The sequence below is a fragment of the Mastigoproctus giganteus genome, chromosome 4 (assembly GCF_048544385.1).
Source record: "Mastigoproctus giganteus isolate SK-2022 chromosome 4, ASM4854438v1, whole genome shotgun sequence".
NCBI lineage: Eukaryota > Metazoa > Arthropoda > Arachnida > Uropygi > Thelyphonidae > Mastigoproctus > Mastigoproctus giganteus.
In genome coordinates, this window is record NC_143578.1 from 71,445,488 (window position 1) to 71,459,385 (window position 13,898).

At 38.9% G+C, this 13,898-nt stretch overlaps 1 protein-coding gene across 1 annotated transcript in view; it reads left to right on the forward strand.

The window, feature by feature from the left end:
* The window catches only part of Galphai (G protein alpha i subunit), a 180,767-nt gene that overhangs the window by 93,167 nt on the left and 73,702 nt on the right, over positions 1-13,898 (forward strand). Inside the window, exon 3 of the mRNA XM_090371600.1 lies at positions 12,563-12,704. Within this exon, the coding sequence (XP_090227726.1) occupies positions 12,563-12,704 (142 nt within the window). The remainder of the gene's footprint in view (positions 1-12,562; positions 12,705-13,898) is intronic.

The following is a 13,898-nucleotide window of genomic DNA, read 5'->3' on the forward strand; positions in this document are numbered from 1 at the left end:
AAAGAAATCTCTGAAATCATCCCATTTTGCATTCTTGTAATGCCAAACAATACGAAGTTGGGAATAGCCACGAGATAAAGGCTCCATTGAAGAAGAGACAATCACCAAGTTGTGATCTGAGGTACCTAAAGGACCACTCACTTCGACCTGTACTTAGATGGGTTGTTTGTGAGAAAAAGAACAAGCTTGTTGGCTGTATGGTTTGGATTGTCTGGTATTCTTGTAGGTAAATGAACAATCTGTGCAATGTCATTAGAAATTGCAAAAGCATCAGTATCTCGACCAGCTGGGTCGGTGTGACTAGAAAACGGAAGCCAGCTGGAGTTGTGAACATTAAAATCACCAAGGAAAATTAACTAATTGTTAGGAAAGTTGGACTGGAGCAAGTCAAGTTGCAAAGAGAGAAAGTAAAAGAGCTCGAAGTTATTATTGAAGTTGGGAGAACAGTAGAGACAACAGATCAATTTGACAGAATGAGGTAGAGAAATTTTAAGCCAGAGAAGATCGAAAAGAGAAGATTCCAAATTACCAAGTCTCTTATAGGGAATATCAGAACGGACATATGCACAATACCACCTTTGAGGTGAAAGGAATCATACAGCGAATAATTTGGGCATCTGAGATGAGCAGTAGTTGAATCAACCGGTAACTGAGATTCTGTCAGAAAAAGTACATGGGGTTTGGCAGACTGCAAGTGGAAATGGACATCATTGAGATTAGAATTGGGACCACGTATATTTGTGAAATGAATTAGGAAGTGTTCCTTCCTTACATTTCACATATATCCGCAGAGACACTTTGACACGTCTCTCTCTCTCTCTCTCTCTCTCTCTCTCTCTCTCTCTCTCACACACACACACACGGTGAGGCATTCCAGATAATTAGGGTAAGGAGGAGGCACCATTCACTCTGATAGGACATGTCTAAAGAGACCACGTATATTTGTGAAATGAGCTAGGAAGTTTTTGGGAGGTTTAGATCTTTTCGCAGATAAGCTTACTCTGTTAGTTTGACAAGTCATGGTGGCGCTTCCGTAGCCAGGTGGGAAGGAGCAGCAGTGCGTAGCACACGCTTCTTGATTAGACCGGGGTTCGAGCCCGTCACCACCAAATACGGAGGATGCGGAAAGGTTAAGGAATGACCACCGCATATCCTGGAGCAATATGGCCTTAGTTGCTAATGCTCCTAAAAACCAAACAACAACAACAAGTCATGGTGTATTCAATAGTAAGGAAAGGTGGGGGGGGGGGACATGCTGTATGAAGTAATGAAATTTTTGGATATGGCTTACACATGGTAAGAATATACTCAGATCCTTGACATAACGTGGCCTCAACAATGTCCCCCGCACTACTGGGACTCACTCCAGTCACTATCTGGCAGAGTAGAGGTAGCAAGATTATACACTAGCTGATCCGGAAGCCTCCTAAAGAGTTAAATAGGTTCAGTCTGGTGTACTAACTAGCGGCCGGCCTGCAAACACCGTTTTAGAGCTGTACCCTTGAAATGTAAGGAAGATTGGATCTCTCCATGATGTTCATTATAATCTCAAAGTCATCAGTCATACTGCATGATGGAAGAGATGGGGAAGGGTTGACCGGAACTTCGTTCTGGAGACTAAACATGGGTTCCACAACTTCAAGTCTCCAATAAGCAAAGTGGTGGTATTGCACCGTTTGATGAGTTATCTGCCACCTAGTATTGCCTGGTAACACAGAAGGATGGCATTTCTCCATGTGGTGTGGGCACTACACCTCGACACCTGCTTACATTGGTTCATACCTGGTGGTTACCCAGTGTGCTTATGCATGGAGGTTATACCCAGGATTAGTAATAGCCCACCATCGTGAAGGTACAGGCAGAGGATTTGGCTGTCATAGAACATCCGGACTTCACAGAAATTGGATCTACTTGACTTGATTGTCACCCAAATATCAGTTCCATCAGCTTTTAGACTCCCAGGTAGCAAGTACAGCTTGTCTGGCATATCTGAAAGAATGTCTGTGACAACCTCAAGAACTTGCTGGCACACTGCCTTTAGATCTACATATTATTTATTTGGGCATGATAAGTAAATTAAAAAAGGGCTTGTCTAATACCGAACTAGACATTACTTCAGACCCTGGCTAATGATCTGAAAAATGAGAAAACAAGGATTTGGACTTTCTTGGTATAAGTTTGGCAACAATGCTGGAATAGTAGTTGAGTGTGGAGAGGTAACAAGAAAATACGTTCCGAAGGTTGACCATGTGGATTTGTAAACTGTTGAAGCCATGGTTTTCTCCTAAAGTGAATACATTTGTATTTACTGACTGGACACTGCTCACTCAGGTCAAAACTGTTTGAGAGGAGGCTTGAGCCAGATCCTTGGTGTACATGTGGAGAAACAGAAACGTGGTTTCATGTTTTGTTTTATTTGACTGTCATCTCTATTCTGATGCAATACAGATACTGATGAGAAATTCCTGAATTGTTAAACAGTAATGTTCACCTGCTTGTGGGTGGTCCAGGAAATTTTGAAACCTTTCAGGATTTTGCATCAAAAGTTATTTTCTCAAGAGACTTTAACTAAGATCCCAGATGGTTGGTACAAGGTAAGTGGATAGCATTAGTAGAGGCAGATGATGAAAGAAAGAAAGCTTATATAGAATTAGCAAAAAAAAAGAAAAAAAACCCTTCCCATTTCACCCATCCGTTCACTCAGTGTTTATCTGGTCCTGCCTTGAACTTATTTAAGTTGCTTACCTCCACTACAACAGATGGAAGTTTGTTCCAACTATCAACCGCCCGCTGGCTAAAGGCCGAATATCCGCACATCTATTCTGCAATTGTCTTTCCTCAATTTGAATTTATGCCCCCTCAGGTGAGTAATCTGAGCAAGAGGAAGAATCCCAGTAGCATTGAGCTTGCTCAATCCATTCAGAGCCTTATACACCTCAATTAGATCACCTCACAGGTGCCTAGTCTCCAGTAGCTGCAATTTGCAGAACTTAACCTTTCTTGATAACACCGACCCTTTGTTCCACCCACCAATCTCGTTGCCCTTCTCTGTACCATTCCAGCAGCTCTACATCTTTCCTAAAATGTGGCCTACAGACTTGTATACAGTACTCAAGGTGTGGTCTGACAATTGCCTTATACAAGGGGACAATCACCCCCTTATCTGTGCTAGCAAAATTCCTGTATATCATTGACAAGACAACATGAGCTACTCTTGCAGCCTTTTTGCACTGCTCAAAAAACTTCATATCTCACTGCACAATTACCCTAGGGTTCAGTGGCCCAATTTTGTTTTCATTCTCCAGTACCCTGAGTGTAGTTCCACCCAGTTGATACTTTACTCTGAGGTTACTGCTAACCATATGCAGTATTTTACATTTGGCAATGTTAAACTTCACTTACTACCTCTCAGCCCATCTGCTCAACTTTTCTAGATCCTGTTGCAGTAGCACACTGCCATTACTGTCATTGGAAACTCTGCCCACCTTCGTATCATCTGCAAACTTAGACATTAACACCAATATTCCTTCATCTATATCATTGATAAATATCGAAAACAAAAATGGGCCACCGAACCCTGGGGATTCCACTAATAACATTAGTCCATGAAGAGCAGTGTCCATTGATAACCACTCTGTCTTCTCCCATTCAACCATCCTTTTATCCAATGCAGTATAGTGTATAATATAATATTGCCAGTTAATCAGTAAAATCTATTAATCTTGTTTAACTTCATTGTCAATTAAATTGTACTTTTTAACTAAATACATATAACGACTTAGATTACAAACGTAATATAATTAATTAATACATAATTTGATACGGATTTTATATAAACGGAACTCGTAGATAATACACGATACTGAAAAAATATGTAGTGTTATAACTGTGTTGGGATACAAGTTTAGGGTTATAATTTTGTACTGAAATTGAAATTTTATTGAAATTAAATCGAAATCATGACTCAGACCAGAGCAGCAAAGCAAAAGGCTAGAGCTAATGGGAGTGCTGTGGCTCAGGGGAGAACTAAGGGGGGGGGGGGCAGTTGCCCTCTGAATCACAGCCTTTTAAATTGCACTGCTTGCTTGATGTTTATGGAACAATTGGGTACAGGACATGATATTGCCATGGGGGTTTGTCTTTGTGTGTGCGCGCGATGTAAGGAGTATAAGGAAATTAGGTGACAACTCAGCGTTGTTATGGGCCTATATGAGAGCTTGAAGGACAGGGTGGATGCCCTCGAAGGATCTAAATTGAGGGGCCCATCAAGCTCTCAGCTGCCCTCATCAATGCCAGAGCTTGCACTTGGTCATCACGTAACACAGTGGCAACCCCCAAGGCAGAATGCGCTGGTCCCAGAGGAACTAGTAGTTGTTGGTGACTCTATTGTCAGTGAAACTGGGAAACATGCTTTATAAAAAGGATAGGTGGAAGGCAGGACCAGGGTATGTCTGCCAGGGGCAAAGGGTGATGACTATGTAGAGCAGATATCATCTTTTAAGGGCACAAAAGGTGATATAGTTGTACACGTTAGCACTAATGATATTAATAGTAGGAGACCTGCAGAATTACTTAACAAGTACAGATCACTGTTGAAAAAAAGCTGTGAATTAGGGTTGAATTTGAAAGTGTCTGCAATTCTGCTAGGACAAGATATGAGGGAGTATATGATGAGAGCCTTGTCGATCAATTCGGCCCTGGAAAGATTGTGCAAGGCTCAAGGGGTAGAATTTTTTTCAGCCTGGTCTGTACTTGTTAACAGGAGAGACTGCTTCTACAGGGATGGTATACACTTAAATAGAAAGGGTGCAAGAATATTTCCTGATGCTATCGAGGCAGTGTTAGGTGGGTCGGAAAACTGTTAGCTTCGGGGAATACAAGGACTAATAGATTAATAGTAGCCACTGGCAGAGATGAAAGTGATTCTTGCCCTGCTTCTATTGGATTGAGCAGCAGCCTGGAGGCCGACCGGGCTAGCCAGGTAGGTAAAGTGCATGTCTGGCAACCCAAAGGTCGTGGGTTAGATTCCCTCCTCCTGCTTGGATCACAGTAAAATGCAAAAACTTTGGGGAGGTGCATTATGGCGATAGAAGCTGATGCGCCAACAACTAACAAGAAAAAAAAGCAGCCTGGAAAACAAGATGCGGGATATTTCAGAGACTGCTGGGAGTCATTGCGGTACTAGTAAACACATGGGTTGTGTTAGGGTAGCTAAGAAAAAGAACAGTTGCATGTATACTTGCTTTTACACCAATGCAAGGGGTTTGGTAAATAAATTTGATGAATTTGAGTTATTGCTCAAAATATCAAAGGTAGATATTGTTGGGATATCAGAGATGTGGTGTCACACAGGTATGAGGAAAGCAGAACTGGAATTTGGGGAGTACAATGTGTACAGAAAGGATAGGAAGGGAGGAGGGGTTATGTTATTAGTTAAGAAACACATAAAATCCAAGGAAGTGAAACCAGTCGACATCGCTGGACAGTGCAGTGTCGAGTCAGTTTGGTGTGACATAAGCATATGGAGATCAAAATTGAGAGTAGGAATGTGCTATAGGCCTAATGACTCTGATGAGTATAATAAGAAACTGTACAGGGAAATAGAGTGAGCCAGTAAATCAGAGTCTTATAATGGGGGATTTTAATTTCCTAGATATTGACTGGAATTTGTGGGTTTGTCACTCACACACTAGCAAGGCTATTGTGGATTTATTGGATGATTATTTTCTACATCAGCATGTCCGGGAGTCAACTAGAGGGACTAATACTCTTGATCTGATTATCAATAGTGATTCTTCATGCATTAAGAATCTGAAGATACAGGAACCACTAGGTGGCAGTGATCACAGTGTGCTGAAGTGGGATTTACTCAAAGAGGTAACTACCATTAGGGGTAAAGGGAAGGGTTTTTGCTTTCGTAAAGGTGACTACGATGGTCTGAGAGAGTATTTAAATTCTATACAGTGTGACCAACTGATGATGTTACCAACAGTAAATTCAAAATGGGAAGCATTCAAAGAACTTATCTTGGAAGCTACTAGGCTTTACATACCAACTAAGAAATATCGTCAGATGTCAGGTGAACTAATGAGACATATGGCAGAGAAGAAAAATGCATGGATACATATAAATTAATGGGTGACATGGAAGCCTATGATAGATATAAGCTGGTCTGTAAGGAGATTAGGCAGGCAAAGGCAAATTATGAGAAATCCTTCGCAAAGGATGCAAAGAGAAAAAAAAAAAAAAAACAGAAAAGAGTTCTTTACCTATGTAAATTCTAGAAGGAAAGGGATGAATCAGATTGGTCCATTGGATATTGATGGTTCAACAGTTGAGGATCCTGCTCAGGTGGCTAACAAACTAAATGAGTATTTTGCATTTACATTTACACATGAGGAGTTATTCAGGAAGGAGAATGCCAGAGGTGAAGTAAACTCTGGCAGTGAGCTAGATGATTTTGTAATAACTGAGAGGAAAGTGGAGGAGAAATTGTTGAGGATATACATAAAAAAGGCAACCTTGGTGGATGGGATCTATCCAGTTATATTAAAAGAAGTAAGCAAACCCTTAGCCATAATTATGAGAGCTCCTTTGGACTCAGGAGGGGTACCCATAGACTGGAGATGTGGAAATCTGACCCCAGTTCACAAAGGAGGATCAAAGGCTGACACAAGTAATTATAGACCTGTGAGTTTAACTTCTGTTCCAGGAAAATTAATGGAGGCACTGGTTAAAGAAGCACTGCAGAATCATCTAGACAAGACTTCAGTTATAGCTTGGACACAACATGGTTTTGTTAAGGGAAAGTCTTGCCTGACCAATTTGATTGGATACTATAATGTAGTCACAAAAGAACTGGATGCAGGGAATAACTTTGATATTATATATTTGGATCTTAGAAAGGAATTTGATACTCTTGCACATGGAAAATTGCTGCACAAATTGGAGCAGTGTGGCATTGGATGCAAATTGCTGATATGGATAAAGGGATGGTTGAGGAGGAGAAGACAGAGAGTGGTAATCAATGGACACTACTCATTGTGGACTAATGTTATTAGTGGAGTCCCTCACGGTTCAGTGTTGGGTCCATTATTGTTTTCTGTATTTATAAATGATATTGATAATGGTATATCAAGTTTAATGTCCAAGTTTGCAGACGATACAAAAGTTGGCAGGGTTGTTAAGGACACTACTGACGTTATGCTGCTGCAACAGAATCTGGGAAGGTTGAGCAGATGGGCTGAGAGGTGGCAAATGAAGTTTAACATTGACAAATGTAAAGTACTACATATGGGAACCAGTAACCCCAGAGAAACATGTCAACTGTGTGGTACTACACTGACAGTGGTAGAGAATGAAAAAGACCTGGGGGTAATTGTGCAGGCAGATATGAAGTTTTCTGAGCAGTGCAGATGGGCTGCAAGAGTAGCTCATGGTGTCTTCTCAACGATATACAGTAATTTTTCTAGCAAGGATAAGGAGGTGATTATTCCCTTGTATAAGACAATGGTGAGGCCACACCTTGAGTACTGTGTATGGGTCTGGAGCCCTCATTTCAAGAAGGATGTAGAGCTGCTGGAACGAGTACAGAGAAGGGCAACAAAATTAGTGAATGGAACAATGGGTTGCTCTTACGAAGAAAGGCTTAAGTTTTGCAAATTACAGTGTATGGAGACTAGGCACTGGCGAGGTGATCTGATAGAGGTGTATAAAGCCTTGAATGGTTTGAGCATGCCCAATGCCGATGGGATTATTCCTCTTACTCAGAATAATCACCTGAGAGGGCATAAATTCAAATTGAGGAAAGATGTGTGGAAATTTGCCTTTAGCCAGCAGGTAGTTGGTTGGTGGAACAGACTTCCATTCCTTGTTGTGGAAGTTGATAGCCTAAATAAATTATAAGGCTCAGCTGGACAGGTATTTCGAACCAATGGAGGGGTGAAATGGGAGTGTTTTTTTTTTTTTTTTTTTTTGGCTGATGCTGCATAATCTTGCTTTCTTGCATCATATGCCTCTACTAATGCTAATGTAGCAACTTGCCCTTAATGCCATACTGCTCCAATTTATACAAGTCTTCCGTGTGCCAGAGTATCAAAAGCTTTCCTAAAATCCATGTATATATGATATCAAAATTATTCTTTGCATCCAGTTCCTTTGTGACTACCTCATAGTATCCAATCAAATTTATTCAGACAAGACTTCCCCTTAATAAACCCATGCTGTGTCTGTCTGAACTATAACGGCAGTCTTGTGTAGATGATCCTGCCTTGTTTCCTTAACCAGTGACTCCATTATTTTCCCTGGAACAGAAGTTAGACTAACAGGTCTGTAATTACCCATGTCGCGCTTTGATTCCCATTTGTGAATTGGGGACACATTTGAATATCTCCAGTCCATGGTTACCTCTCCTCATTCCAAACAAGCTTTCACAATTATGTCTAGGGGGTTTGCTTACTTCCTTTGCTACCTCTTTTAATATAACTGGATAGATCCCATCTACCACAGGTGCATTCTTTATGTTTAACTTAAACAATTTCTCCTCCACTTTGCTCTCATTTATTACAAAATCACTTAGCTCCATGTTAGAGTTTGATAAACTTCTGGCATTCCCCTCCTTGAATAACTCCTCATTTGTGAATGTAGATGCAAAATACTCATTCAGTTTATTAGCTACCTGATCATGATCATCAATAGTCAAACCATCTGTGTTAAGTTGATCAATCTGACTCTTCCCTTTTCTTCTAGTTTACATAAGTAAAGAACATTTTGCTGTTTTTCTTTGTATTTTTTGCCAAAGATTTCTCATAGTCTGCCTAACCTCCTTTGTGACTTGATTACAGACTAGCTTTATCTGCCATCGGCTTCTTTGTCACTGATAATTTATATGCATTTATCTTCTCTGCCACTAGCCTCATTAATTCATCTGACCTCTGTTTAGGCCTAAACCTTGAACAGTATTTCTTAGTTGGTATGAAAAGCCTAGTGCCTCCCACAGGGCCTTGCCGAGCCATTTTAATACCTGAGGCAAGAATGAAAAATTGCGCCCTGTGGTTAATGATAGCAATGTTGGCAATTATTTAATCTTTCTTTTGGCGCCCCTTTCAGCTTTTAACCTGAGGCAAGAGCATCGTTTGCTTCACCCTCGGCGTGCCTTTGACCTCCAATATTAAGTCCCTGAAGGCTTACCGTTTAGAATTCTTCATTGGTAACATCATAGTTGATCCCACTGTATAGAATTTAAAAACTCCCTAAGACCACTATAGTCACCTTTACAAAAGTAAAAACCCTTCCCCTTAAACCTGATGGTAGTTACATCTTTAAGTAAATCGCACGTCAGTACGCTGTGATCACTGTCATCAAGTGGTTCCTTTATCTGCAAATTCTTAATGCATGAATTATCAGATCAAGGGTATTACTCCCTCTGGTTGCCTCTCGAACATGTTGCAGTAGAAAACAGTCATCCAATAAATCCACAGAAGTCTTGCTAATGTGCGAGTGACCAACCCAAAAGTTACAGTCAATATGTGGAAAGTTAAAATCCCCCATTATAAAACATTCTTATTTACTGGCCCACTGTATTTCTCTGCACAATTGCTCATTATTCTCATCAGATTTATTAGGCCTATAACACACACACACACACACACACACACCTACTCTCACTTTCCTTTTCCCAGTGTTTATGTCACACCAAACAGACTCAACATTGCATTGTCTACCAACATCAATTGGATGCACTTCTTTAGATTTTGTGTTTCTTAATGAACAGCATAACCCCTCCTCCCTTCCTGTCCTGTCTCTCCTTTCTGTACACATTGTACTCCCCAAATTCCAATTCTGCACTGCTTACATCTGTGTGACACCATGTCTCTGACATCCCAACAATATCCACTTTTGATAACTTTGATAATTGTTCCATTTCCTTGAGTTTGAGTTACATTTGCACATTTAGGATTTACTCTGCTTTTCCTCCGGCGTTTTTATCTACAGTAAAGTTAAAAATTTAGAACTTAACTTCTAGAACAATTACAGATTTTTTTTTTTTTTTTTTTTAATCCTTATTGCTGACTAGTTGGTTATAACCCAGTAATAGTTTGTATGGGGCATAGTGAAGACTTTAAAAAAAGGGATAGTATTTAAATATGAACTCTATTAATTGAATCTAATTTCTATTTGTGTTGGTCGAATTAACTTCAACATTAAAGATATACATATCTGGCTAAGCTGGTTCAGTTGGATATAGAAATCTACAGTTTCACTTCAGAGGTGAATGATTGAATATTCACTTATAACTGGCTTTTAGCAGAATGCAAGGCAAGGCTCCTTTGTGTGGTGTAAAAATGTGATGCAATGGCATGTGACATAATTTGTACGATTTGAAAATATTGTGGAAATACTATTGGAATTACTGTGGTCAGCAGCAAGTTACAGGTGATTAGACTCAATTTTCAAGATTAGATACCAACTTTCAACTTGTGTTGAAAGGTGGTGGTAACTGTTGAGATATTTAGAAGAACATGTATGGATAGCATGATTGTATGAACAAGTCTCTACATTGTTAGAAACCGGGTTACTAAAGAACATAAAAGTAAAAATTTTGGAGACTAAACCTGCCATAGGTTTCTATAAGGTGTAAATATAGTCCTAAAATTGGAAAAGAAAGAATTTGTGTCTATTTACTCTTTGCTAGAGGTGAAGGAACATGTGACGTGATATTGTAAACAAATACATTGAGAAATTAGTAACTTGAGGAGGAAACTGTATATAAGTTTATATTGTATGTTTGTGCTGTTTTGTGCTTTCATTTTTTTTTTTTTTAACTGTCGTTGGACTTTTTTTGAAGTTGTTTTTGAATTGTTAGTCCATAGTTACGGAGTATTGTACTGGTGCAAGTCCACTGGTGCAAAAAAAAAATTTTTTTTTTTAATTAATTTATTTTATTTTTATTTTTACTGGTACCCAAGATCCAGTGCCTGGGCACTGGATTTTGCTGGCATCCACAGGTATAGCACTACCTCCTGTGGATGCAGGATTTTATGCATTGCACCCTGCAGTGGAAAAAGCCCGTAGTTAAGTTAGTGTGGTATTCAGGACTGTGTAACCTGAGTACAGGGTCAATATATCTACTGATTTTGCACTACCTCCATTGGATGCAATAAAATACAGGAAGCAGCCATCACCTGGACAGCTGTGCAGCAGCTGTCCAGGTGATGGCTGCTTCCTGGTGGCAAAGAGGCCTGACACTTACAACATATACTACAGAACATTCACTAACACTACATATACATTCATTAACCTCACATCAAGCCAATTTCACAGAGTTTTCGTATGCATCACAGTGACACTAGGTACAGATGGACCTAGGAGCCACCATAGACCAGGTACACACACATACATTGTCCTGTCATGTCTTGGCAAAATTCCAGACACTTTAAAATTCACCCCGAACTCATGGCTTTTCCTCGAAAGAAAGAATTACTACTTTCCATGGGACCAGCACACATGTCCTGCTCGTTGTGATTCTGCAGCAAAGAGGTCCTGTGATGATGCAGGTAGATACCAAGTTTTCCCTATGGTGTAGACAGGCAGCAAGGGAAGGCCAGTGTTGTCCTGTCAATGATTTTTTCAAACAGATGCTTTGCTTGTCTAGATAGGGAGATTATAATCCTGTATATGGCAGCAGTTGTAGACTGCATCTGGAATACTGTCTCAAAGTATGGAGATTGAAAAAAAAAAAAAAAAAAAAAAAAAAGGTCAGGCTTCTTGAAAGGGTCCAAAGATGAGAATTATGGGAGAAGATGTTTAGACTGGATTTCAAGCAGCTTTCTTTTTTAGCTGGTGAGTTGTTAATTAATTGAATGATTACCTCCATGTATATTTGACTCTGACATCTTGGGGAAATTATATGTATATATAATTTGGGGAACACACACACTTAGACTTTTTTTTTGTGCCAACAAAAAAAAAGTCTATCTTCCTTGTTCTATATGGCTAATACCAGTACTTTGTTAGATATTCAACCTGTCAGGCACAAAAAAAAAGTCGAGCTTCCTTGTTCTATATAACTAATACCAGTACTTTGTTAGACATTCAACCTGTCAATCACTGTACAAGTCCATTTATCTCCTTTACTTTAATAGTAGAGTTATGAAGGAATCCTTCAATTCTTGAGGTGGAATCCCATTTTTCAATTAGGTTCTAATTATTAACAGTATAAATGGTCAAGTTGACATAAATTTATCATTTATGTTTTTATAGATATAAAGTTGCCTGTTACACTTCATTTCATATTATGAAGTTAACTGTTGGTTTACATTTCTAGTGTAAACTTAGTTAACTTCACAGACTAACTTTCTAGTGTTAACCCTTAGTGTAAACTAATAGGTCACTTCATAGACTAATTAATATTCTAGTGTAAACTGCTTTCATTAGACTGAAGTCTAGTGAAGGAAGTTTACACTAGAAAGTTAATTTCAAAATACACTTTTATGAATAATTTTGTTTATTTAACAACAGAGCTGGAATATTGCTGATAATGTATTACAAAATTTTATTACAGAATTATTCATGAATCTGGTTATTCAAAAGATGAATGCTTGCAGTATCGCCCAGTTGTTCATAGTAATACTATTCAGAGTTTAATGGCTATAATCCGTGCAATGGGACAGCTTAAGATAGATTTTGCTGATTCATCTAGAACAGTAAGTAAAATGTATAAAATGGAAATTCAGTAATAAGTTAAATGACTTATATTACTTAGTAGAATAATTATTCTTTCCACCAGAAATTAATTTCTCAAACATTTATCTTTTAATATGTTTATAAATTCCAATCACAAAATTATAATATTAAGGGCATAACAGCTTATAAGAAGTTCAATGCCCCCCCCCCCCCACCAGATTTTTCACAACTGTGGTCTTCTGGGAGCTCTGACTTGAAAGTAGATTATGGTTTGATTTAGAACTTATGGTATTCCTCAGTATTTGACAGGCTAATTGTACAGAGCAGCAGCCATTTTCTTTGACATTCATCAATACTATTGCAGTAAATGAGTAACCTTGTAGATTGAAGGACTGCGTAAAGTCTTGGGGGTGGTGTAAGAATCTTAGCATTTTTAAATTCTCATTTTGAATTCATTTTCTCCATAGTCATAAATTACATAATTTTTTGTTGTAAAATTGACTGTAATTACAGATTTTTTTCACAGAAGTTTATGAGAACAAGTATTTTAGGCATTTCAACATGTATAGTATAAAACAAAATTAATGAGTTTATTTTGTTTTCTTAATTTTATTATCCCAGCCCTTTAAATAAATCTCTTTTGTTAGAGCAGCATTGAATGGTGCTCAACAGTTCTTGTAGCCCTGTTTCCACAATTTAATTGTGTATCAGGCAGGTTATTAAAATCTCCAGCACATTAAAAAGCATTTTATAAGTAACTAAGAAATCCTTTGCTTCATTTTGGGGAGAAAGTGAGGATGAAGGAGATACCTTAGGTCTAAAAAATTGGCAATACAGCTTTTAAGAAGATGACATAGATGCCCACGTGAAGGAAGGAATCCACGAGGATCAGAGCTGCTGCTGCTTTGACCTAAAGAAGATTAGTTTGCTTTTTCTTAGGGTTTATATATAGAGTTCCTCTGGAGGGGGGGGGTTAACCCCTCTCAGCAGCCATCTGTCTGGTGTGCCCCTGTTGCTAACACTTACCTGAAACATGTAAGAAAAGTTGGTGTTAACCTCATGCATGTTGAATGTGAGCTTTCAGGGAGTGTAAAGAAATGGGATTATCTCTATATGTGTGTGCCATCTCAAAAAAAAAAAAATCTGGTTGGGTCAGGTTTTGTGAACGTAGAGGCCAGAAATGTGATTGTCTTCTTCATATTGTACTTTGCAAG